Below are 26553 nucleotides of genomic sequence, written 5' to 3'. Positions count from 1 at the left end.
AGGTCTCGTGGACCAAAGCACAACCGAGGAGATCAGAAAGGAACAGAAAGAAAAAAAAGTTTATAACCTGTCGGGAGTTGAATTAAGCGATGCAGTACAATCCCTGCTTAACAAAGGCTTAAATTTTTGCCCCACGGTTGACTTTGATTTTGTTAGATTTGAACAAGAACTGTTTCTGAATACAAGGAAATTATCCCTTCACAGATTTTTTGGCAACAAGGAAAAATCTCAGACCCAAGCACAAGGAGTGGACAGTAGACCTATTCCTTTGTTGGTTGGACCTATGGAAGACTATTGGGATAGGGAAACTTTACGTGATCTCTGTGAGCTGTCAGAGGCCCATACCCCTAATACGATAGATACTTATCGTGAACTGCCTAACTATATCGGTACTAAGTCAATGTTTAATCCTCCATCTATTCCTGGGGGTTCTGTGGAACTATTCCATTCAAAGGTTCTGGAGGACTGTAGGTCCCTGATTTATCCTAAAGAAATTTCCAATTTGTCCTCCCAGGAGAAAGAGGCATTGAAATGGTTACGGTCTCGGACTGACTTAACTATAAAGGCAGCGGACAAGGGGGGAGGGGTGGTTGTATTATCAACTGAACAATATCAAAGGGAATGTTTGCGACAGCTTGCAGATAGATCTACTTACTCAAAGCTGAATGCTGATCCTACTATACAGTATACTGGGGACCTCAAAAGGTTGCTTCTGAAAGGAGTTAGGGATGGTGCCTTAAGTAGGACAGCAGCTAACAAATTGCTTCCCCCTTTTCCTCGCAGCCCGGTGTGGTACTGTATTCCAAAAATACACAAATCTCTGGAAGACCCACCGGGCCGCCCCATTGTTTCAGCCATAGGTTCTCTAACAGAACCTTTGTCCCAATTTCTTGATTTTCACCTAAGACCCCTTTTAAGATCAATGCCTTCATATGTGGGGGACACTACAGAAGTATTGAATATATTGGGCTCCCTTGAATGGCAACCTAACTATCATTTAGCATCAGTGGATGTTGTGTCGCTCTATAGCCGTATTTGTCACACTGATGGCTTGGAGGCAATCAGAACCTTTATACCTGAACTAACAGAGGATGAAGCTTTACAATGGTTTCTTCTGGCGGGCCTGGAGTTTGTCCTCACCAGGAACTCATTTCTCTTTGACCGCCAGTGGTACCATCAGGAGGTCGGTACGGCTATGGGAAGCCCCGTGGCCCCTACCTATGTCGGCCTCTTCATGGGCCACTGGGAGGCCAACTACATCTACACATCGAGGAATGGGTTCCTGGAGCGGATCAAACTCTGGACCCGCTATATAGATGATATTCTGATAGTGTGGGAGGGGCACCAGAGTGAGTTCACAGATTTTATGGAATATGTGAATTCCAATGATGTGAATATGGCATTCACACATACCTGGGGTGATCAGCATTTACAATTTTTGGATTTGGATATTTATATCCAGGAGGGGGTGCTAATGACTAAAACCTATAGAAAACCTATGGCCGTTAATACCCTTCTGAGTGCATCCAGTTATCATCCCTCCTCCACTGTCAGGGGAGTCCCCTATGGACAGTTTCTTAGGTTACGAAGAAATGCTAGTTCCTGGGAGACTTTTCTTGAACAGTCAGAGGACTTAAAAATTAGGCTGTTGGACAGGGGTTATAAACTACATACTGTCCAGCAGGCCTTCTCACGGGCGGCGACCAAAGATAGGTCTTCTCTGCTGAGATCCAGTAGGGATAGAATTCAGAATGGGGCCCAGGATAGATTTTACATGCACTTCTCCTACTCACCAATGTTTGGCCATATTAAGCAGGCAATTCAAAAGAACTGGTGGATTATTCAACAGGATAAAACCTTGAGATCCAAAAGTGCTGTACAACCTTGCGTTTCCTATAAACGTGTCCCCAATTTGAAAGATAAGCTATCACATAGTGAATTCGTCAGTCCTCAGACTCAAACCTGGTTAGGCTCAAATCGACCTAAAGGCAATTTTAAATGCCAGAGGTGCTCCTGTTGCAATTTCATTGAACTGGGCGATACCTTCACTCGTTTTGGGCGGACGTGCAGAATCAAACAGTTTATTAACTGTAGAACTAAGGGGCTGGTATACGCTTTAATATGTCCTTGTCAACGCATATATGTGGGTGAGACCACCAATATGCTCAAGGACCGTTACCAGGCACACTGTAGGTCCGTTCACAGTGGGGAAGGTTGCCCCAGGGTCATTGAGCATATGCGGGTGGCCCATAACAGCGATGTAACTAAACTGAGGTTCCTGGGTCTTGAGCAGGTTAATCATGATCGCAGGGGTGGAGATTGGCACCGTAAACTTTTGCAGAGGGAAAGCTTTTGGATTGCATTTTTTGATGCAGTGGGACCCTTGGGTCTAAATGAGAAGAATAATTTAGCAGTTTATATTTGAATCATGATGTTTACTAACAACTTTTAATGATTTTATGTACCCTATGGTTTGTTAAAATTCTCCATTTTTGCTCCTAATTTTTGCTTTCAGGTATGTAGTGGCCCTTATGGCTGGACAGTGCGTCCCTGTGGGGTGGTGAGTAATCTATCTCTAATGGAGGTTATTTAACTGTATATATACACAATGTATTATTGGGTGGTTTTCCTCCCTTTCTCTCTCTTCTTCCCCCCCCCCACCGGGACAAAACTGGGGTCAGCTTCTTACAGTTGGTTATTATGTTTATCCTGATGCCTATTTTGGCAAATTCTAAACAGGGTAGTTGGTTGGTGAGTGGCTGCAAATGGAACCACTGCTCCCATAGATAGTGTAATGGAAGCAATATGTTTTCTGACCACTAGGTGGCAGCAGTGGAGGCATCCTGTATGGACTTGGTGCGCGCGCACATTCTATGCCATGCTGCCCCATTGTGGACGTCAATGGTATATTAGACGCGTACGTGACGTGGACTGACGCGGCTGTGCGTCCGCATCTGTCTGCCGTACGGATTGAGGCGCATTTCCGGATGTCATGTAACCTTTGGCTTCCGGTTTGCGCTCCATTGAGCGGAAGTCGCCTCCTCTTTTCTTTCGAACGCGTTTGGCGTGCGTTCCACCCGGATTGCCGAGCTCAGGTGGCCATTGACTGCAGCTGCTCATCCACTAACTAGGCGGTAAGCATTTATTTAAGGGGGATTTCATTTAGGGGTGATTGTCCTGACGATGCGCCACTGTATGTGACGGCGCGAAACGGCTGTCGACCTCCCCACCAGCCTTACCTCTCTCTGCCATGCTGATTGGAATAGTAATGCATGCCTTTTAATCTTTTTCAAATAAACCTACAAGTTTTACATAGGGATGTGCAAGGCCTCTTTCTCTTTTTGATACATTGGACTTTACTTGTTTGGCCAAGTGCACTCCCCCAGTATGTTGGATTCAGCCTCCTGTGCATGGTCCTTTTCTTTACTGGTTTGGTCTTTTAAGTTATTATAATAACTGAGAAAATCTCACCAGTTATTTCAGGAGTAACTAGTTAGCCTTCAAGTTAGAGTATTTTTTTTAAACGACCCCTCAAAATTGAGGTTCGTAATGGTGTTTGCTGGGGGGGGGGGGGGTAGGCGGGGTTTGGGGGAACATAGTTACTTATGGGGTGCTGCTCCTCTGGCCCCTGGCCCCTGGCCCGTACAAGATACACCATCTTCTCCACCTGGCAAGCAGTATGTGTTGGCCTTTGCAGTTCCTGGCGGTGTTGCCTGCATGCTACACTGCAATGTATCATGAGAGTAATGTATCCTGTGTGCACAACACACTTTTGAGCCAGTGTATCTAGTGTGTGTGGTGCTAACTGTGTTTACTTATAGTGCCAACAAGTCGAGGGTTACTTTTTCTTTTGCATTGCATATCTTCCATAGTATCGCTACCCAATGCGCTATCCTGTACAACTCACTTTGTGTCCAGAAAGGTCATGGCCCAACATTTGAGCAGTTTGTTTTCCCTAACTGGCCCTCTTTTTTTTTTTTTTTTTTTTTCTTTTCTGGTCCATGTAGATAGGGATTCAGACTTCAGTGTACTGAAATGTTAAAACAAAGGGTGAGAAAAACATACAGTTTCTTGACCTAGGAAAATAAAAACCTCAGTGATCACTATTCAGGTAGTTTTTCGCACATGAAATGTTTTCACACCTAATCCATACTCAAATAGTATTGACACAACTTGAAATGTACTGGGAACTATTTTGACTGTATTGCTGTTCTAGATTGGACTCCTGTAATGTTGTATATGGGGATAATTTTTCATGCCAAAACCATGACTTGGTCCTCAAATTGTTTACTAATTGTTATATTATACAGTTCTTTAGAGATGGTCAATGAGATATGGCTTGCATACAAATTTAATGGAATGTGTATGCAGCGTTGGCATTCAATTGGCCCAATCCTAAATTGCATATATTTGGCATTGGAATTGCATATATGCCAGAATTAATAGCTTCTTACTGACCATCTTTACTTGTCATACAAGAAATATTAGTGTGACGCCCTACAAAAATAATAATAATAATAATAATAATAATAATAATAATAATAATAAATTACAAAACTCATTAAGCTATGATATTTACAATCTGCACTGGTTTTTTATCTCTCTGAGCCCCTTTGCACAAATCGGAGTTGTCATAAACATTTCATGTGAAACACTGGTATAAGTAGTTTCCAAAAATATTATGATTTTTTTTTTTTAAGCTGGCAACTGATCCCTTGATGCTCCCACCTACCTTTTTGCCTGTAATAGCTTCCAAGACTCAGTGGAGTACACTAAAACTCCATGGCCGCCATCAAAATTTAAGACTAAGGTCTACCAATAGCTGAGGGCCCACATTATTTAAAAAAAAAAAAAAAATTTGCTGGATAAGATTTCTGCTTTTTGTTTGCTGACCTCATCTGTTGCTCTACATGCTTCAAAGGAAAATCTCCTCTCAGCATGGAAAGTAGAGATGGCTCGAACCTCCGCTTTTCGGTTCGCGAACCCCGAACGTGAACTTCCGCAAAAGTTCGGTTCGTGAAAACTTTCGGGAACCGCAATAAGCTTCAATGGGGAGGCAAACTTTGAAAACTAGAAACATTAATTCTGGCCAGAAAAGTAATGGAAAAGATGTTTCAAGGGGTCTAACATCTGGATTTGACGCACAGCAGCATTTACGGGCAGAAATCACATTGCAATGGTAAATTGCAGGCATAAAGTGCTTTAAAACATCTTACATGTGTATACATCAATCAGGTAGTGTAATTAGTGTACTGCTTCACACTGACACACCAAACTCGCTGTGTAACGCACCGCAAACAGCTGTTTTTGACGGCCTTGCTGCACTGGTGTGCACCATGGCGAGAGTGCAGGCCATGGCGGTTTTCAAGCCCATATGGTCACCGGGCTGTGGTAGCTCAATGATAGAACAACCGTGTGTGTTGGGGAGTCGGGACTGACTTAGTCTTCAGGCAGGCAGTAGCCCTCCGGGATCCATGCCTCATTCATTTTAATAAAGGTGAGGTACTGAACACTTTTTTTTTTTTTTTTACCTAGGCGACTTCTCTTCTCACTGACCATGCCTCCAGCTGTGCTTAAGGTCCTTTCTAGGATGCTTGAGGCAGGGCAAGCCAGAAGTTGGATGGCAAATTGTGACAGCTCTGGCCACAGGTCAAGCCTGCACACCCAGTAGTCCATCGCTGCTCATGCTGTCGATGGTTCTTTCTCTACCATTGTTAAAGAGAGCGTATGGCCGGGGAGTCAGGGTTCGATCCCGGACTGGAGTGGGAGCCTGAGAAAAGGCTACCACCACACATATAAGGAAGGCAGCAGGCATGCTGTGGGCAAAGGAGCATGAACGGCTACCACACATCCAAAGAAGGCATGGCATGCAAGTCCCGAGGTAGTGACAAACAATAACAATACAGGAGGACTTTCGAGGCCCTGCTGTATATGAGACAAATCAACTTTAAAACCTTTAACGAGAATCTGTTATGGAGGGCAAGTTTGCCATCCATTCAAGTGAAAGGTATGCACTGACTGCAAGGTATAATACAATGTGCAGTCACCGATGCAGTGAAAGGTATGCAGTGACTTGACTAATACAATGTGCAGTCACACAGGTGCAGTGAAAGGTATGCAGTGACTGGTATTACAATACAATGTGCAGCTGTCACACAGGTGCAGTTAACAGATATGCACGGAGTGGTATATTACACAGCGTGCGGTCAAACAGGTACTGTGAACAATTATGCAATGACTGGTATTACAAATTTGCAGCTGTCACACACACAGGTACCGTGAACCGGTGCAGCGACACTGCGTGCGGTCACGTAGGTAGGTAGATGCACTGAACAACAGGTAGGTATATGCAGTGATAGGTATCACAAATGTGCACCTGTCACATACACACAGGTGCAGTGACACTGCGTGCGGTCACGTAGGTTTGTAGGTGCACTGAACAACAGGTTGGTATATGCAGTGATGGGTATTACAAATGTGCTGCTGACCACACACACACGTACACACACGTACACACACGTACACACACGTACACGTACACGCACACGTACCGTGAACAAGTACAGTGACTGGTGGTATTAAATATCACACTGCGTGCGCTCACGTAGGTAGATGGGTGCACTGAACAACGGGTAGGTATATGCAGTAATGGGTATTACAAATGTGCACCTGACACACACACACACACACACACACACACACACACACACACACACACACACACACACACACACACACACACACACACACACACGTACCTTGAACAGGTACAGTGACTGGTGGTATTAAATATCACACTGCGTGCGGTCACGTAGGTAGGTGGGGGCACTGAGTAGGTAGGTATGCAGTGAGGGGTATTACAAATGTGCACTTGACACACACACACACACACACACACACACACACACACACACACACACACACACACACACACACACACACACACACACACACACACACACACACACACACACACACACGTACCATGAACAGGTGCAGTGACACTGCGTGCGGTCACGTAGGTAGTTAGGTGCACTGAACAACAGGTAGGTATATGCAGTGATGGGTATTACAAATGTGCAGCTGTCACACACACAGGTAGTCACTGAATGTGCTGGGCCTGGCAGTGGCACAGTAGGAATTACCAAGGGGCCAAGGCCCAGCAGCTGCAACTTACTGAAAGAGCTGTATATGCAACACAAGTGTCTGTGGGACACACACACACACACAAAAAAAAATAGATCACAAGAACAACATTAGCTCTCAAAAGAGCTGTTGAGGAGTGCTTTTCAGCAATAAATATCAGAAAGGAGCAAGATAACAAGCTTAACACAAGAGCCTAACTAAGCTTTCCCTATGTCAGCAGGTTCTCTCCCCTCTCTAATTACTGCAGCCACACAAGTGAGTGAAAAGGCTGACGCTGCCTGCCTTTTATAAGGGGGGGGGGCTCCAGGAGGGAGTGTAGCCTGATTGGCTACCCTGTGCCAGCTGACTGTGATGTATAGGGTCAAAGTTGACCCTAATGATGTAGTATAGGGGGCGGGTCGAACCTCCATAAAATTAGCGCACGTTCGCGAATGCGAACCACCGATGTTTGCGCGAATACGTTCGCGGGCGAACTGTTCAGGCCATCTAATGGAAAGTAGAGTGCAGTTCAGCGACATAAGATTCCAAGGGAAAATGTAAGTAAACCTGTTAAACCATTTCAGACCAAATTGGAGGGAAAATCAGGACTGTAATCTCACTTTAACAATACAGAATTGGCTGTTGGGGTTTCTAGCAGGGCTGTGGAGTCGGGCAATTTTGGGTGCCTGGAGTCGGAGTCGGGAAAAAATGCACCGACTCCTAATGAATTTGTAACTGTAATTAAAATAGAAAATATGATAAAATGTTCTATTTCTCAGATAATAGTCATTAAAATTATGTATATATACAGTATATATACAGTAATAGCTGTGCTTAGTCCACAAAAACGAAATAAACCAATCAAAATTAGTTACTTGTGCTGCTTCAATAAAGCAGTCCCCGTATTTTTAAGGTCAGATATACATATCTGATTGTGACTGTATATATGATGTGTACACAGGAATCTCTTATATATACTAAAGAACATCTATGCTGTAAGAATAAAGCCTGATGTGTAGCTGTGTCACTAATAGAGATAGTCAACGAGATGGAAATAATTCTGCATTGATGCTGATTTATGCAAATGTATGCACTCCCTTTGCTGATGACATCAAATAATTTGATATGTTGTTAAAATTTGGTTTGGTGACTACAAATTAAAGGGTAACTGAGACGGATGAAAAGTAAAGTTCCAGCCCCCTTCAGGCTAATCGGTCCCTCGCTGTCCTCCACCACCCGGATCTTCTGCTATGAGTCCTGGTAATTCAGCCAGTCAGCGCTGTCCGGCCGCATGCCGCTCCCACAGCCAGGAACATTCTGCACCTGCGCAATAGTGCTGCACAGGTGTAGTATGCTCCTGGCGGCGGAGTGTGTGCATGCGCACTACGCCCGACTGGCTCAATTACCTGGACTCATAGCAGAAGATCCAGGTGGTGGAGGAGGACAACGAGGGACTGATTATCCTGAAGGCGGCTAGAGGAAGCCCCAGGTATGTATACAAATTTAATTTCATCTGTCTCAGGTTTACTTTGTTACACAGTAGTACTATACTCTACATATGCTCTCCCCACAGAGCTGCAGGGAATCCACCGAGAATGCTGTGCACATTGAACACAGAGGTGTTGTCTGTCACCCATAAACCTTGTTCAGATTGTGCATGAAGAATGTGTAATAGAGGAAGAATCTCCTCATTCCCCTGCAGAGTACCTGCACATCATTCTTACATGTACCCACACTTACATTGCCTAGGGCCTGATAGATGTTCTTTGTTCCGGTTTGTACCAAGGACTAGTTTTAGTCTAAAGGGAATAAATATAGTAGTCTACATATCCTTCTCACCTCAGTTGTCTTGTAAAATTCCTAAGCGTTGGCAGTTAAGAGACGAATTTCATGTTACATACTTTTAATCAACAAAATTGTAATATGCAAATTAGAGGAGTCGGAGTCGAGGAGTCTGAGTCGGTGGAATCCTAAACTGAGGAGTCGGAGTCGGTGGATTTTTGGACCGACTCCACAGCCCTGGTTTCTAGTAAGGTAGCCAGGCATTATCATTATGCAGTGCAACATTTTGACTTTTTTTTATATTGTGTTTACTACATGTTTTGTAGGCACCTTCATAAACATCCGACATGGGTGGTATCTCTTAAATTTTGCTTTTCTTTCTTTCTTTTTTTTTTTTTTGCTTTTGTTTAATTCAGTTTATTAAGAACAGATTTTGCTAGTGTCACTGGTAAATATCTGTTAAAAAGCATTGGGCATAATTGTGGTACCCTGCTGCTTTTCTGTTTGTTTTTGATGTGCATATTTATGGCCATTAAAATATTGTGAACTAAAGAAAACGTTCTTCAGTGTAAGTATTTAAATAAGATTTGACTCCTCTGAAGTCTCTCATCATTGTTTATGTCCATAAAATTTGCTTTTATTGAGGCAAAATATATTTATGTTGAAATAAATTCATAGGCTGCAGCTATAGACTTCCCTTTTATCTGTAGTTTTATCATTTCATTTATTTATACTATATCATACATGTGTGTGAGTGCGTGAAGTATAGGTTTTAGTGTCAAAAGCAATGCTTCCACTTTTAATTTAATAATGATTACTTTAATTAAAGCGGACCCAAACCAAACATTTTTTTAAATCAAAATATTTAGTTGCACTACTCTGACACATACAAAGATAAATAAACACTCCTTCAAGTCTATGAGCATTTTAGTGCATGCTTTTCACCCTTCTCTTTTGATAACTAGTGTTATACAGGTGACCCCATCTACTACACCAGTTTGCCGGATTCTGTCCCAGCAATATGAAAGGAAGGGAGGGGTTTCTCCAATAAATGTAAAATATTTCATATTTGTCATAGTGCAGCTGAAAAAAGGCTGCTATTTATTATTCTAATTTAGAAAATAGATTTTATTTCTGAAATCTTGTATTTTTAATTTGGGTCCACTTTAAAACTGCATGAAGTTTTTTCTGTATATCAGGAAGTATGTAAGACATATATATTACTCTTTGAACCTTTTAGGGCCCGTTCCCACTAGTGCCAAATTCGCCAAGAATCTGCAGTGTTTCCTTACAGGCGAGAGGGCGGCTGGAAACGCTGCCTATCTTTTACATGGGCCGCCATCTAGATCGCACTGCTGTACGAATCTGGGCGCCATGCTGCAGCACGTAGCTGAATAACTATAGTAGTCCATGAATTGGCTCAGCGATTCATGCTGCAACTATGTAGCAGAAGGGAAAATAAGCCCTTAAAGTGAACCTCCAGACTAAAAATTGACTCAGCAGCACTGAAAAGGCCTGGTGTTTCTTTAACAGTATAACAGCATCCGAACTTTGTTTCTCTTATCCAAGCCTCATTTTTAGCTGCACAGAAGAAAACTGCCCAGGCTTTTTCCCCCTGATGCTGTGCACAGCATGATGGGATTTCTGATGATGTTGCTCTCGTTCTGCTGTTTTGGTGCAAATTTTTTTTCTATACATTTTGAATTTGACATTTGAAGCCTAGCGTGTGCAGCTGGGAGGGGTTATCAGGACACAGGACAGTTGGAACTGTGTCTCCTGCTCCTTGTCACCTCCTTTCAACCAAAAAGATGGCTGCCCCCATGACAAAGATGGCGGCCCCCATGAATCACAATTGCCTGTTCTTTTAAAACAGTGTGGGTAAAAAATTATATTACCTATCTATTCTAATTAACATAACTAATGTAACTTAATAACAGTATGTTTGTTTAGGCTGAAGTTCCCCTTTAAAGTTAGTGTGGAAAAAATTCTATCATATGATTCAGAACTTTGTATCATATTGCATCATATGATTCAGGAACCTGCTTTAAATGATGGCTAACATGGCACAATACTCTGTAGCTACTGCATGAATTAAAATGAATTTTATGGAAGATTTAAGTATTTATATAGTGCCGACCTATTACGCAGCGCTGTACAGAGTATATTGTCTTGTCACGAACTGTCCCTCAGAGGGGCTCCCAATCTAGTCCCTACTGTAGTCACATGTCTATGTATGTATCGAGTAGTGCATGTATCATAGTCTAGGGCCAATTTTAGGGGGAAGTCAATTAACTTATCTGTATGTTTTTGGGATGTGGGAGGAAACCAGAGTGCCCACAGGAAACCCGTGCAGACACTGGGAGAACATACAAACTCCTTGCAGATGTTGATCTGGCTGGGATTCGAACTGGGGTCACAGTGCTGCAAGGCAAGAGCGCTAACCACTACGCCACCGTGCTAATAGAGTGGAACTGTGTTGTATGGATTGGTGTTACTCGGTTGGTCAGTTAAATTTTAGCATCAGATAGGGGTTCATATTAGCTCTCATAATTACTGGACCGGACTGTTAAGATGTGAAAACTCAGGTAGAAAGTGCTCCAACACAGGTGTTTTTGCACTTGTTTTTCCAGCTGCTTCCATAGAAAGCAAACATATCACTTGATGGTTAACATTCACCTGAGCATTTAGTGGCATTTGTTCAGTCTTCTAAACATTCACAGCATTATCCCCCTTTTTTTTGGGGGGGGGGGGGGGGGGGGCTGATTAACCCTTTCCACTTGTATGTCTCGCATAGCGGGACATCGCTATTTTGCCTTTGCACTCGTATGTCCCGCAGAGGGGGACATAAATATAGAGGCGGTTTGCAGGGGCATCTGCCCCCCAAAAAACTTGCTCACACAGGCCTGGATTACACCCAGGAAATTGCTTTAAAATTTACCATACCTTGGCTAATTTCTCTGCTACCAGCCAATAGAAGATGCCAAACTGTCCAAAAGGCATTAAATTAAACGTTATAATGTGTTCTTTAAAATAAGATATACCATGTTACTGTGTTACGTTCTATGTTACAATGAGAGAAAGAGTAAAAGGGAGAGTGCATTTCTGCAAAAAAAAAAAAAAAAAACTCTGCGCAGAAACGACTGCCTTTAGGAAAATACTCCGAGTGGAAAGGGTTAATGTAGTTGCTCCTTATCTGCTGCTGAATGGTTTCCAACTGCTGAATATATCCGATGCAAATGCACCCATGGAACCCAATGTAACGCGCAGTTTGTAAAGTAAGTGCTGGCGGTGGACTAACAATGGCAACGGGTATATATCAGAAATTCAGTTTTATGTTTACATTATGGGTTTATGGCTCGTTTGCTGTATATTCTTCAATTAGTGTTAGGCTAAATCACATTGTGACCTCTTGTCCTGAAGAGTTTTAAAGAGAACCTGTGCTGAGTAAAAATATTTAAAATAAACACATGAGGTAACTTCAAATGAACATTACATAGTTACCTTGCCATCAGTTCCTCTCAGAAACTCACCATTTTCTTCTGACAATAATCCCTTCCAGTTCTGACAATATTTTGTCAGATCTGAAATATATCAGTTGCTGTCAGTAAAATATCAGTTATAGCTGGGAGGAAAACGGATGTACCAGGTAATGCCCATGTTTCCATATGGCTCAAGCGAGCGATGTTACAGTTTAACTGTGTGCTGACCAGAAAGCTGTTATGGGTAATGGCTATTTTCAAAATGGAGGACGGAAAATTCCCTTGATCACAGTGAACAGGAGGCGGGACAGGAGAAAGACACTGAGGAGTAGACTACATGGAAGGTAAGTATGACTTGTGTATGCTTATTTTGACTTTTAATTTTCAGTTCAGGTTTTGTTTAAGAAACAACTATGGTTTATTATGGACCCTCTAGGTTGGGGATCTGCAAACCTGGCTCTCCAGCTGTTAGGGAACTAAAAGTCCCACAATGCATTGCGGGAGTCTGACAGCCACAGTCATGATTCATAAAGAAAAATGCATTGTGGGACTTGTAGTTCCTTAACAGCTGGAGAGCCAAGTTTGCAGATCACTGCTCTAGGTCTTAGTGGGACATAGGCCTGGAACCCAATAGCCAATAGAACCCAATAGCATAATAGAATAACTTTTCTAAGCCTTTTGTAAGCGCATGCGATTTCAAAAGCTCTTGCTAATGTAATGCCATGGGTGTGATCCCACTTGAGCGATGTAATTTTATAAAAATTACCCATAGCAATACATTAGCAAGAGCTTTTCAAATCACTAGTGCTTACAAAAGGCTGCTAGTGGGTTTGACCCCTTAACTGCTTGCCGGCCACGTCACGCCGATGGGCGTGGCCACGGCGGCAGCCCCAGGACCATCTAACGAGTCCTGGGGCAGCAGTTTGCAGGAGATCGCGCGCAGGCTGCGTGCGCATCTCCTGCTTGGTACGCAGAGCGATCGCCACTCGGGAGACTGTTAGACGGCGAAACCCGCCATCTAATTGCCGGTACAGTGCTGCGATCTACAGCAGCGTTGTACTGGGGACAGCCGTGTGACACGGCTGTCCCCTCCATTAGCTCAGAGGTGATCCGCTGTCATAGGCTGAAGCCTATGACAGCCGGTCACAGTGATGGGCTGGTGGTGGGGGGGGGGGGGGGGTGGGGGGAGGGAGGGAGTACCCATTGCACAAAAAAAAGGGCCTGTGATCTGGAATGATTATAATGATTATAAAATCATTGATGCCTGGTGAAGTAAACCGTGGAGCAGTTTACAGCTATATTACCAGCCCTTTATCAGTCTGCCCCGACTCCAAGACTTCAGGGGAAATTTTTTACTTCTGCATAGGCATGAATGAATACACCAGGGTCTTTCTGACATTGGTAGTTATGGCCTGAAAAAAGTCATAGGCAAGTAATTTAGTAACTGGTGTGATACTTGAAGAAACTGAATAATGCCACTGAAGAATACGTTTTGATCCTTGATGGTTACCCCTTAACCTCTAAGTCTCTGTGAATGATAGAAACCAGGAGCCCAATGGTGCAGTATTGTTAGATATGTGTGCTTATATCCCTTTGTCTAAGTATTGTACTCACAAGGGTGGGTTGCAAAACTTGCAACCACCGTCTGAGTCTGCAGGAATGTAACCATCCCTGTGTTATGTCCCAGGTCTGTTAGTGCAGAGGTTTGTCGGTTGCGCTCTGGGATTAGTTGTGAGGACTAAAGGTCCTTGTGACTATAAAACCCCTATGGGGTATGGGCTATACTAAAAAACACTGTTGGAGGCGCCCTTGATGATATACTACTAGATGTTGTATACATGAGAAGCTTAATTTTTTAACTTCTCAGAAAGGAAAAACATTTAGTAGAAAAAGTAATGTTTACTTATGCACTGAAGAATATATGTCTACACAGTAAGTGTTTTAAGCCCTTCTATGTCATTAAATAAAATTGTTTTATTTTCCTTTTTGTATTTTTTAGGTTTCTTCCCCAGCAGTTTTCAAGGATGTGAAGCTTTTCTCAGGCATAAAATGACACTTATCTCACCATCAATATTGAAGAAATATGGAATTCCTTTTAACAAGGTATATATTGAATATGGCTAGAAAACAGGGTAATACCACTCTACCCCAGTGCAAATCCTAAATCTGGCCTAATCTGTATACACAATGTGCAGTACCTCACTGAAGAATCTCTTCATAGATTAGTGATGAAAACTTTCCTACACAGCAGTAATGAGGCTTGCACCGATCCTTCTGAAGTCCATGAAAACTGCACTGCCAGTACATTCCCAAAATTAAATGTGGTTTAGATGCATGAAACTTCATCAAAGTAATCTTCTTTTTTTGCCACACTTTATCTGTTACACTTTTTATGCTACATACACATGCATGATTTCAGTTGACTGAGGCTGCCAGTAACGACTGCCTCAGCTGATAGTCAGCCGTGTGTACAGTAGCCCCCTGACAACTGACCTGCAAGCGATGCACCTGGCTGGTCATCTCACCGGAGCGACTGCTGATTCTATTGTGCACGCCGCTCCCCTGCCTGCTGCATGACATCATGCATGCGCCAGTCTGTTGAACCCCTCCCCCCTTTCCCACTGCGCATAGCAACAGAGCGCATTTGCATTATCGGCTATACAGCTGACTTCACGTCTGTCAGCATCAGCCCAGTGATGTTGAGCAACATTCATCACAGGTATATATGCACCTATAGCAATTTATATTCAAGAAATATGTCCTTAGTACTTCTATAGTTTCCATTGTATGATCCACTGTGACAGATCCGTGCAAAGATATGGTTTATTTAAAAATCGCTGATAGCAATTTATTTTGTGAAAACTGTTACAATAATTATGGTAATCTCTAAAACAAAGCTGAAAATTGAAATCTTCTCAACTGGAAATTATTTTAAAATGGCTCAAACCAATCAGGCCAATCGATTATCTTTTACCCAGATTGTTAAAATACTGGAAGTATTTTTAGATTAATATCCTAGCTTGACTTTCCTGTAGCCAAGGTATTCACTGCAGGTATCTTTATGAAACTGCATCATAGCAGTGCTCTTGCTCAATAGGACAGTAGTCGGTTTCTTTTTCAAAGAATCCTTCATGTCTTTGATAGACGTCCAAGACATTCTTCATTGTGAGCTAGATTGTTAGCATGGTAATTGGCTCAGTATTTTTTTAATCCTTTAAGGATTGGGTCATATTAACCCATTTGTTTCCATGGCATTTTAAAGTTCGTTGCTATGTAAGATAGGAACAGTTCTAAACTCAGCCTGAAGTAGTATTTAAAGGACCACTGTAGTGAGAGAGGTATATGGAGGCTGCCATATTTATTTCCTTTTAAGCAATACCAGTTGCCTGGCTATCCTGCTGATCCTCTGCCTCTAATATTTTCAGCTATAGACACTGAACAAGCATGCAGCAGATCAGGTGTTTCTGAAATTACTGTCAGATCTGACAAGATTAGCTGCATGCTTGTTTCTTGTGTGCTTCAGACACTACTGCAGCCAAATAGATCAGCAGAGCTGCCGGGCAACTGGTATTGTTTAAAAGGAAATAAATATGGCAACAACCATTTTCTTCTCACGACAGTTGTCCTTTAAATGGAGCATTTCTTTAGATTGATTGGAGAGTGGTAATCTTGATTCCCTATTATGGAAGAACTCTGAGATTTACTAAGTAGAAGTATTCCTTTAGTGTATCAGTCATTACAAATAAATGAACCCTGAAGTGGATCCATGTGTATGTATCCTCCTAAAAAGAAGTGCTTACCAATAGTAGTGGGGGTTTCTTGCTTTTTAAATGCTTTGCTCTTCCTAATCCATTCTGCTAAGAACGGTCTTAAGATTCAACCATTGACTGGATCCTGCGGCTATGCCCAGCCACACTAGTTCTCTCCTCACAGCCTCCCTTTTTGAGTTGTCCTCTGAGTGGGCAGAGACAAAGCAATTACTCTGTATGTTCATGGCTGTCCAGGAGTGAGCTTTAGAAGACTAGAAGGTGACTTTTTAGGTTTTTTTCCGGAAGTCTGGATGTGGCAGTCTTTTGCTTCCCTTGGGATTTGGATGCGTGCCGTGGATATCCGCAGCATGCATTCAATTCTTTTCCCAGGTCACATTTCACCGCACCGCAAAATTTGCATGCAATGGACATACATTGGCTTCAGTATTGATGTGATTTCGAGGCTAGTAGAAATGGGCCCTTAGATAGTTAGCAGAAAGACTGGGCAGATCTGCAGGTCCGACCGTGCTATCTACAAATTTGTAATATGGTTCCATTTTGAAGAATTAGGAAGGGAAAAAACGTTTTAGGATGGCAAACAGCAACAGCACTTTTAGTAAATCTGACTCTTTCAGTATTTACTAGTAGATTCATACTGGAAACCATCCAGGTCTTTTTAGCTCCTAAAATCTTTTTCTTCTTTTTCTTTTTCTTCCTTACTTATTCTTTGCTCTAAGATTGAGGAAAATGCTACTGAAAACACTTAAATTTTGAAGTGAGATGAACAAAATTATTTTTCAACACCTGTTGTGTTGAGATTAACAGTACACGACTTCTCTCTGGTATTATTTTGTGCTTAAAGCATATCCCTTTTTGTCCTTGTAACTGTAATGCAAATAATCTGTTTCTCTGTCTCTAAATTCTAAGGTGAGCTTGCCATCTGGCTACAGAGTATTTATTTAAAACTTGTGTTTCTGATAACTTTTTAAATGCAATTTTTTAAGGTATAAATCCCTCAATTAATCTTATTCAATGGCAATCAAATTACACTTTAAAGAGTTCTTATTTATCATTGTTACTTGCCTGGATACTGAGCTGAATCTCTGTCTTAAATACTGTGGACCTAATGCAGTTTTAGGAGCTAAGACTTACTGCATTTGAGTCTTGGATTTCCTGATTCCTGTGCAATTTTAATCTAATCTCCTTGCGTAATAGAGAAGTTGCACCGCTCAATCCTCATTTCAAGGAACTGGGAAGTGCAGGATGCAAGTCACCAAACCCAAGGGTTCCTAAAGAAGAAGTAGAGTTGTCTGCATCATAACTATTTTAAAGGATCTTTATTGAAAACTATTACACACAACAAGCAAGACATATAGTCAGGTCCATAAATATTGGGACATCGACACAATTCTAACATTTTTGGTTCTATACACAACCACAATGGATTTGAAATTAAACTAACCTCATGTGCTTTAACTGCAGACTGTCAGCTTTAGTTTAAGGGTATTTACATACAAATCAGGTGAACAGTGTAGGAATTACAACAGTTTGCTTATGTGCCTCCTACTTGTTAAGGGAGAAAAAGTGAATGGGCAGTTGGCTTCTTAGCTGTTCCTTGGCCAGGTGTGCATATTCCCTCATTATCACAATTACAACGAGCAGATAAAAGGTCCAGAGTTCATTTAAGTGTGCTATTGATTTTTGAATCTGTTGCTGTCAACTCTCAAGATGAGATTGAAAGAGCAGTTGCTATCAGTGAAGGAAGCCATCATTGGGCTGAAAAAAAACCCATAACAAACCCATTGTGGTTGTGTGTAGAGGCAAAAATGTTAGAATTGTGTTGATGTCCCAATATTTGTGGACCTGACTGTAGCTGACATGTTTTGGCCCTCTCTGGTCCTTAGTCATGCTAGTTAGGGAATAATCAATGAGATGTACAATATTTTTATGTCTAGAAGACACACTTTTTCTTTTCCAAAAGTGGGAAAAAAAAGTCACTGTGTCTTCTGCGTCTACACACAGGGAGTCCCTGAATGCCTGCCGATACAAACCAAAGACCCGCCGGTGTGTTGGGGACTCTCTGTACTATCCTGTGTCCTTGTCTCCCCAGTGTTCTCCTCTGCACCCCCCTCATGCAAAGTAATTTGGAGGGGCCGCATCACACCTGATCTGAGGGTGCCACGGCGGAGCGGAGGACGACACTGGGATAAAAAGAGGCATGGAGGAGGACACAAGGGGGGCTAACAGAGGACACTGGGAAATTAAGTGGGTCAGGTAGCATTGTATTTGTTATTTAAAGTCCCCTTAGGTGCATTGGATTAGCCCAATTTTAGGCTTTATATAAGTTGAATTAACTTTGCATGCAAGTCAAACTTTGCTTCATTTCAGAGCCACTGAGTTGGCAGGGTGGGGGGTTGTTTAGCTAAGTTGCAGAGGCATGGAAATGGTTACTGGTGAAGCTTTCACTAACTTGCTCTTTAGATTTGTATCTGTTTTGTCTGTCACTAACTTTACCCTAAGGCTTCTTGCACACCAAGACGTTGTGTTAGGTGCCACGTTAAGGTCGCATAACGTGCACCTAACACAACGTATGGTGCTGCAAAAGCCGACGGTAGAGTGAGCCGCGTTCGGCGGCTCGATTCATATAATGTCTCCCAGAGTGGCGCTGATTGGCCAGCGGGACCACGTGATGCGGAGCGAGACACTCCGCATCACGTGGTCCCGCCGGCCAATCAGCTGCCGCCAGTGCAGTGAATATTAAGTAGCCATGTGCGCGGCTACTGTAGCTGGCTCTCCCCGCCTCCTCTCCGCCCCCCACTGCGCATGTGCAAACAGTCTAACGCGGCTATAGCCGCTCCAACGCCGTAGCATGCTGCACTTTGCACCGAACGTGCAGCATTACATGTAACGCAACGTGGGCTGTGTGAACAGCCCATTTGTGTTACATTGCTGTGCGTTGGGGGAGCGTTACAGGCGCACTAACGTGCGCCTGTAACGTCTTGGTGTGTAAGCAGCCTAAGGGTAAACAGCTGAAGGAATGGTAGCAGATGAATGTCCTGGTTACATCTTATTTAAAGTGGACCCAAATTAAAAACACAAGATTTCAGAAATATCTATTTTCTAAATTATAATAATAAATAGCAGCATTTTTTCAGCTGCATTATGACAAATATAAAATACTTTACATTTATTGGAGAAACTTCTCCCTTCCTTTTATATTGCCGGGACAAAATCCGGCAAACTGGTGGAGTAGGTGGTGTCCAACAAAGGAGGAATTGCTAATGGCTGCCACCTGTGTAACCCTAGTTATGAAAAGAGAAGGGGTGAAAAGCAGGCGCTGAAATGCTCATCGGCTTGAAGGAGTGTTTATTTATCTTTGTATGTGTCAGAGTGGTGCATCTAAATATTTTGAAATGCAAAAAATGTTTGGTTTGGGTCCGCTTTAAATTAGGAGTCCAAAAGGTCCCACAGTCCTTCATGGTTGTTATTGTTACTCTTCAGCTTGATAAGTATCTAAAGTGCAAGTATAAAAAGACTTGCGTCTGGACACTCATTTGCTCTTGTGCTTGTTTTTATGTTTACTCTTGTCATATTTTCTGGTTTTTAGTTGTCCCCCCCTTCCTGCTTTGATGTCTCTGTTAGACGTTCATTTTCTTTTTCTCTTTACAATTCGTCTTGCCTTTTGATTCTCCCCTGCAGGTTACACAAGAAGCTGGTGAATTTATGATCACCTTCCCATATGGGTATCATGCAGGTTTCAATCATGGTTTCAACTGTGCCGAATCAACAAATTTTGCTACAGTCAGATGGATTGATTACGGAAAAATAGCCAAACTGGTGAGTGGATGATTTGCCTCAGACAAACGTTTGTGATCATGCTGTGATGCATGAAACCTGCATTGTAAAATCAGAATGTAAGTTTACAATCTCTGTCTATCAGACTGTTCGTGTTTTGCTCAGTCTCCACTGATTGCAGGTTGGTGGACTAATAATATGTCATTTAAGAAGCCAGGCTTGTTGTCATATTTCTGAAGACTGACAGTCATATACAGGTGATCTCGGGACAATTTCTTTTATTTCTCTCCTGTAACATTTTAATGAGATGCTTTCAAACTCAATAGAAACCTAATTAGATCCTTACTATTTCATTAAGAAAAGAATGTTACTCCTTTTTCTTCCTGGTAAACACATTCTAGCTCTCCTATGATTATATTGATGTTTAACCTGCAGCTAGGTATTAAAATCCCCATTTTTTTTTTTGTAAACTGTCTGTGTGAGCTGCTGTATACATCAGTGTTGTGGTCCTGATGAATATGGCAGCAGATAGTGTACAGCAGCTTGCAAGGTGTCCTCATCGATCAGAAGGCCACTGCTGTCTACATTCCTTTTGCTGCCACTATCCAAATTATTAATACCATCATTTCTAAAATGTAATAGGACCTTCATATTTTTCATTTAATCGGACTGTATACCTGGACATTTGAGAATGGTGTCCATTGGTATCAAGGTTATGGCCCTTTTCTACTAAGAAAGATCTGATCTGAAAATTGAATTACGCCCATTTTCCCGATCACAACAGCAACACAATTTTAATATGTTATTCACAGTGCTGTTTTTCCACTTGTGCGATATGTTTTTTTTTTTCAAATTTCACTTGCTGTCCAGCACGATTTTTGGTGCATTTGCGTTCATATCAGATTGCAGTTAAATTGTGATAGTGTAAATGGTTAGATGTAAGAAGTTTTAAATCAGGATGATACCATTTATTGGCTAACTACAAATGAATAAGAATAAACAAGCTTTCGGCCTTGCAGCCTTCGTCAGGTTTACATTAGAGTTGGGCCGAACCTCCGATTTTAGGTTCGCGAACCCAGTTCGCGAACTTCCGCAAAAGGTTCGGTTCGCGAAAAAGTTCGCGAACCGCAATAGACTTCAATGGGGAGGCGAACTTTCAAAGTTTTAAAACATTCTATCAGCTGGAAAAATGATAGAAAACATGTTTCAAAAGCTCTAATACCTGGAGCCACACCTAATTGAGTGAAATACACATCATTGCTGGAGGACCCACCCTCCCTCCCTCCTCCAAGCAAGGTCCTTTATACCATTTGCCTACCCACACTAATTAGTTATGGGACAGCTGCTACACACTCTGCTAGGGAGATTTTATCCTCCCACCTCCCTCCTCCCTCCTCCCTCCTCCCACCTCCCTCCTCCCTCCTCCCACCTCCCTCCTCCCACCTCCCTCCTCCCTCCTCCCTCCTCCCACCTCCCTCCTCCCTCCTCCCACCTCCCTCCTCCCACCTCCCTCCTCCCACCTCCCTCCTCCCACCTCCCTCCTCCCACCTCCCTCCTCCCACCTCCCTCCTCCCACCTCCCTCCTCCCTCCTCCCACCTCCCTCCTCCCACCTCCCTCCTCCCTCCTCCCTTCTACCCTTCTACCCTTCTAGGGTCTCTTCTGCCAGGGAATTATACTATTTTAAAAACCAGTATACATCATACCATAGCTGGGAATACATACATGAGTATACATCATACCATAGCTGGGGATACATACATGAGTATACATCATACCATAGCTGGGAATCAAACCCAGATCTCACTGTGTGGTGGGCACGTCACCCTAAGCACTGTACCACTACAGAAGTAAGTGAAGCTTGCCTAAAATTTAACATTTATGCTCAATGCAATAGAACCATAAGGTTGCTTAAAGGAGAACTGTAGTGAGAGGTATATGGAGGCTGCCATATTGATTTCCTTTTAAGCTATACCAGTTGCCTGGCAGCCCTGCTGATCTATTTGGCTGCAGTAGTGTGAATCACACCAGAAACAAGCATGCAGCTAATCTTGTCAGATCTTACAAAAATGTCAAACACCAGATCATACCATAGCTGGGAATCGAACCCAGATCTCACTGTGTGGTGGGCACATCACCCTAAGCACTGTACCACTACAGAAGTAAGTGAAGCTTGCCTAAAATTTAACATTTATGCTCAATGCAATAGAACCATTAGGTTGCTTAAAGAGACTCTGTAACAATTTTTTCAGCCTTAGTTCTTCTATCCTATGAGTTCCTATGCCTGATGTAATGTGCTGGGGCTTACTGCAGCTCTTCCTAATTACACTGTCTCTGTAATAAATCAATGTATCTTTCCTCTGTCCTGTTTGTCGGGCTAAGGGCTCGTTTCCACTAGTGCGGTGCGGAATCGCCTGCATTCCACCGCGGACAAAATCGCATGCGGGTGCGATTCCGCATGCGTTTTTGCCGCGATTTCGCATGCGATTCCGCATAGGTAAGGCTGTATGCGATTTTAACCATGTCACTGCCTGAGTGAAATAATATTAATACCTATGCGAAATCGCATGCGATTTCGCGTCAAAAAACGCATGGTCACCCCGCATGCGATTTCCCTATTAGTTACATTAGCGGCGATTCGCGCACATTACTTCTGCAGGCGAAATCTGACGGCCCTGCCGTGCAGATTTCTGCCGCACCAAAAAACGCTGCCGCAGCCGTACAAGTGGAAACAGCCCCATCCACTTACATTACCTATGCGAATCCGCGTGCAGTGCCCGCATGCGGATTCGCTATAGTGGAAACGGGCCCTGAGGCTTTGATTGTGTGGAATGTGCAGGGCTGCTTGTGATTGGTAGAAGCGATACACACCCTCTGCAGGCCCCCTGCACACTCACACACTATGCTTAGCTGAGCCTATTAGAAGCTGGTTAGTTTGTTTGTAAACATTGCCTAAAACTGTTAATTACAAGCCAGGATTGCAGCAGAGAGTGGCAGAAACAGCACAGAGGGGCACAGGAGAAAATAAGGAATAGAATGGTATGCTTTTAGTGTAAGAATATTAGAGTACAGATTCTCTTTAAAGGAGAACTGTAGTGAGAGGTATATGGAGGCTGCCATATTGATTTCCTTTTAAGCTATACCAGTTGCCTGGCAGCCCTGCTGATCTATTTGGCTGCAGTAGTGTGAATCACACCAGAAACAAGCATGCAGCTAATCTTGTCAGATCTTACAAAAATGTCAAACACCAGATCATACCATAGCTGGGAATCGAACCCAGATCTCACTGTGTGGTGGGCACGTCACCCTAAGCATTGTACCACTACAGAAGTAAGTGAAGCTTGCCTAAAATTTAACATTTATGCTCAATGCAATAGAACCATTAGGTTGCTTAAAGGAGAACTGTAGTGAGAGGTATATGGAGGCTGCCATATTGATTTCCTTTTAAGCTATACCAGTTGCCTGGCAGCCCTGCTGATCTATTTTGCTGCAGTAATAATAATCCAAACATTTGTATCGCCGGCGATCCGTTCGGCCCATCTCTAGTTTACATCCTGTTAGTTTGCAAGCTGGTGGTACAGACAGCTTATATACATGCAACATCAAAAGGGAAAACAGATATTTTTTTCAAGCATAAATATGTCATTAAGATGCCTTAATGCAAACAGACCATCTAAATGGGGTAAGATAAGGATCCTTGTTTACTTCATTGCTCACAGACCTGGTATTAGGATTGACCCAGAGGTATCGTAAATTCTTAGTTCACAAGTTCAGCTAGAGTGGCTGAGACAGTTCATATATCATCAATCTCATACCAATATAGAAAGTTGTTGTCCTTATTCAAACCCTTCTGCACAGCTTTGAACCAATTTATAAATTTTGTTTCTGCTATTAATCGGTCATTTGACGTTTTGAAGCCACCCTTCAGGGCAGTGACACGAAGATCATCCATGCTGTGTCCGTTGGACCGAAAGTGTGTAGCAACTGGGAGTCCAGATTTGGTATCATTAATAGTGTTCCTGTGTCCATTCATACGTTTGCGCAGTGTTTGTCCAGTTTCTCCCACGTACATAACATTGGGGCATTTAGCACACATGATCAGATATACCAGATTGGTGGACCCACAGGAAAATTTACCTTGTACTCTGTACTCCTGTTGTGAACCTGGTTAGATGTGCAATCGCATCTCGGCACAATTCTGCATGTGATCGCAATTCCAAGTGGAAATGGTCCTGATACTTTTTATTTATTTTATTTTTTTTCTAATTGTGTCAACCTGTTTTATTCACTGCATTTTTGTTATGACTTGGCATTTTCATAGTATATGCTAATGTGATGCAGTGCCTACCAATTCAATGTCCACCGGAGTCAGATATACAGCGGAGGAAATAATTATTTGACCCCTCACTGATTTTGTAAGTTTGTCCAATGACAAAGAAATGAAAAGTCTCAGAACAGTATCATTTCAATGGTAGGTTTATTTTAACAGTGGCAGATAGCACATCAAAAGGAAAATCGAAAAAAATAACCTTAAATAAAAGATAGCAACTGATTTGCATTTCATTGAGTGAAATACGTTTTTGAACCCTCTAACAATAAAAGACTTAATACTTAGTGGAAAAACCCTTGTTTGCAAGCACAGAGGTCAAACGTTTCTTGTAATTGATGACCAAGTTTGCACACATTTTAGGAGGAATGTTGGTCCACTCCTCTTTGCAGATCATCTCTAAATCCCTAAGGTTTCGAGGCTGTCTCTGTGCAACTCTGAGCTTGAGCTCCCTCCATAGGTTTTCTATTGGATTAAGGTCCGGAGACTGACTAGGCCACTCCATGACCTTAATGTGCTTCTTCTTGAGCCACTCCTTTGTTGCCTTTGCTGTATGTTTTGGGTCATTGTCGTGCTGGAACACCCATCCACGACCCATTTTCAGTTTCCTGGCAGAGGGAAGGAGGTTGTCGTTCAGGATTTCACGATACATGGCTCCGTCCATTTTCCCGTTAATGCGATTAAGTTGTCCTGTGCCTTTTGCAGAAAAACACCCCCAAAGCAAAATGTTTCCACCCCCATGCTTGACGGTGGGGACGGTGTTTTGGGGGTCATAGGCAGCATTTTTCTTCCTCCAAACACAGCGAGTTGAGTTAATGCCAAAGAGCTCTCTTTTGGTCTCATCAGACCACAGCACCTTCTCCCAGTCACTCACAGAATCATTCAGGTGTTCATTGGCAAACTTCAGACGGGCCTGCACATGTGCCTTCTTGAGCAGGGGGACCTTGCGAGCCCTGCAGGATTTTAATCCATTGCGGTGTAATGTGTTTCCAATGGTTTTCTTGGTGACTGTGGTCCCTGCTAATTTGAGGTCATTCACTAACTCCTCCCGTGTAGTTCTAGGATGCTTTTTCACCTTTCTCAGAACCATTGACACCCCACAAGGTGAGATCTTGCGTGGAGCCCCAGAGCGAGGTCGATTGATGGTTATTTTGTGCTCCTTCCATTTTCGAACATTAGCACCAACAGTTGTCACCTTCTCTCCCAGCTTCTTGCTAATGGTTTTGTAGCCCATTCCAGCCTTGTGCAGGTCTACAATTTTGTCTCTGACATCCTTGGACAGCTCTTTGGTCTTTCCCATGTTGGAGAGTTTGGAGTCTGCTTGATTGATTGATTCTGTGGACAGGTGTCTTTTATACAGGTGACTAGTTAAGACAGGTGTCCTTAGTGAGGGTGACTAATTGAGTAGAAATGTCTAACCACTCTGTGGGAGCCAGAACTCTTAATGGTTGGTAGGGGTTCAACAACTTTTCACTCAATGAAATGCAAATCAGTTGCTATCTTTTATTTAAGGTTATTTTTTCGATTTTCCTTTTGATGTGCTATCTGCCACTGTTAAAATAAACCTACCATTGAAATGATACTGTTCTGAGACTTTTCATTTCTTTGTCATTGGACAAACTTACAAAATCAGTGAGGGGTCAAATAATTATTTCCTCCACTGTACATGGATTGTGTTTTATACCAGACCATGCTCTGTGGTGTACTGATGCCTTGTTGTTGTTATTATTATTGTGGGTGCACTCGTAATGGTAATAATGATGCTAAGCAAATACTGTTCTTTGTGTATGTACAAAGTGTGTGAGGAAGGAATTAAAAGGTACAACCTGTAATAACATTTGCAAATATAAAAAGATAGGAGGTAGGAAAGATCACCACAAACCATGTTTTATTGTACTGTGCATCTAAATGATCTCATTACAAACAGTTACTATATATCAGTTGTTGCTGAATCTTTGGTGTAGTTTAATTGAAATTGAAACTTGTCAAAACTGGGCACTACACCGTTTTAGATTCTAAACTGTGTAGTACCCAGTTGTGATCAGTTTAGAAGGGTTGCTTTTAATGAAGGAAATAGGAAGAGGATGAGGCACTGGATGCATATCCTGTATATGTCAGGAGAAGACAACCACCCAGGGGTGGCCATAGACTGTTACCTGAAATGATTTGAACAATTGTGAACTTTAATCTTGAATCATCATTTGAATCAACCACGGCCAGTATAAATAGGCTCAATTGATGAAATCCTGTGTCCTATTCAGTGTTTGCTTTCAGACCAAATTTCAAATTCAGTATTGC

General features: G+C 42.5%; 1 protein-coding gene across 5 annotated transcripts in view; it reads left to right on the top strand.

Moving 5' to 3' along the window:
• Positions 1-26553, top strand: part of KDM4C (lysine demethylase 4C) — a 490901-nt gene that overhangs the window by 152722 nt on the left and 311626 nt on the right. For all 5 annotated transcript variants that reach the window (XR_011020736.1, XM_068235361.1, XM_068235390.1 and 2 more), the window contains exons 7-8: positions 14386-14489; positions 19835-19972. Coding sequence is in view for 4 of the 5 variants with exons in the window: in XM_068235361.1 (XP_068091462.1) it covers positions 14386-14489; positions 19835-19972 (242 nt within the window). In the remaining variant the exon portion in view is untranslated. The remainder of the gene's footprint in view (positions 1-14385; positions 14490-19834; positions 19973-26553) is intronic.

The sequence above is a fragment of the Hyperolius riggenbachi genome, chromosome 1 (assembly GCF_040937935.1).
Source record: "Hyperolius riggenbachi isolate aHypRig1 chromosome 1, aHypRig1.pri, whole genome shotgun sequence".
Taxonomy (NCBI): domain Eukaryota; kingdom Metazoa; phylum Chordata; class Amphibia; order Anura; family Hyperoliidae; genus Hyperolius; species Hyperolius riggenbachi.
This window is presented reverse-complemented; position numbering and strand designations above follow the sequence as displayed.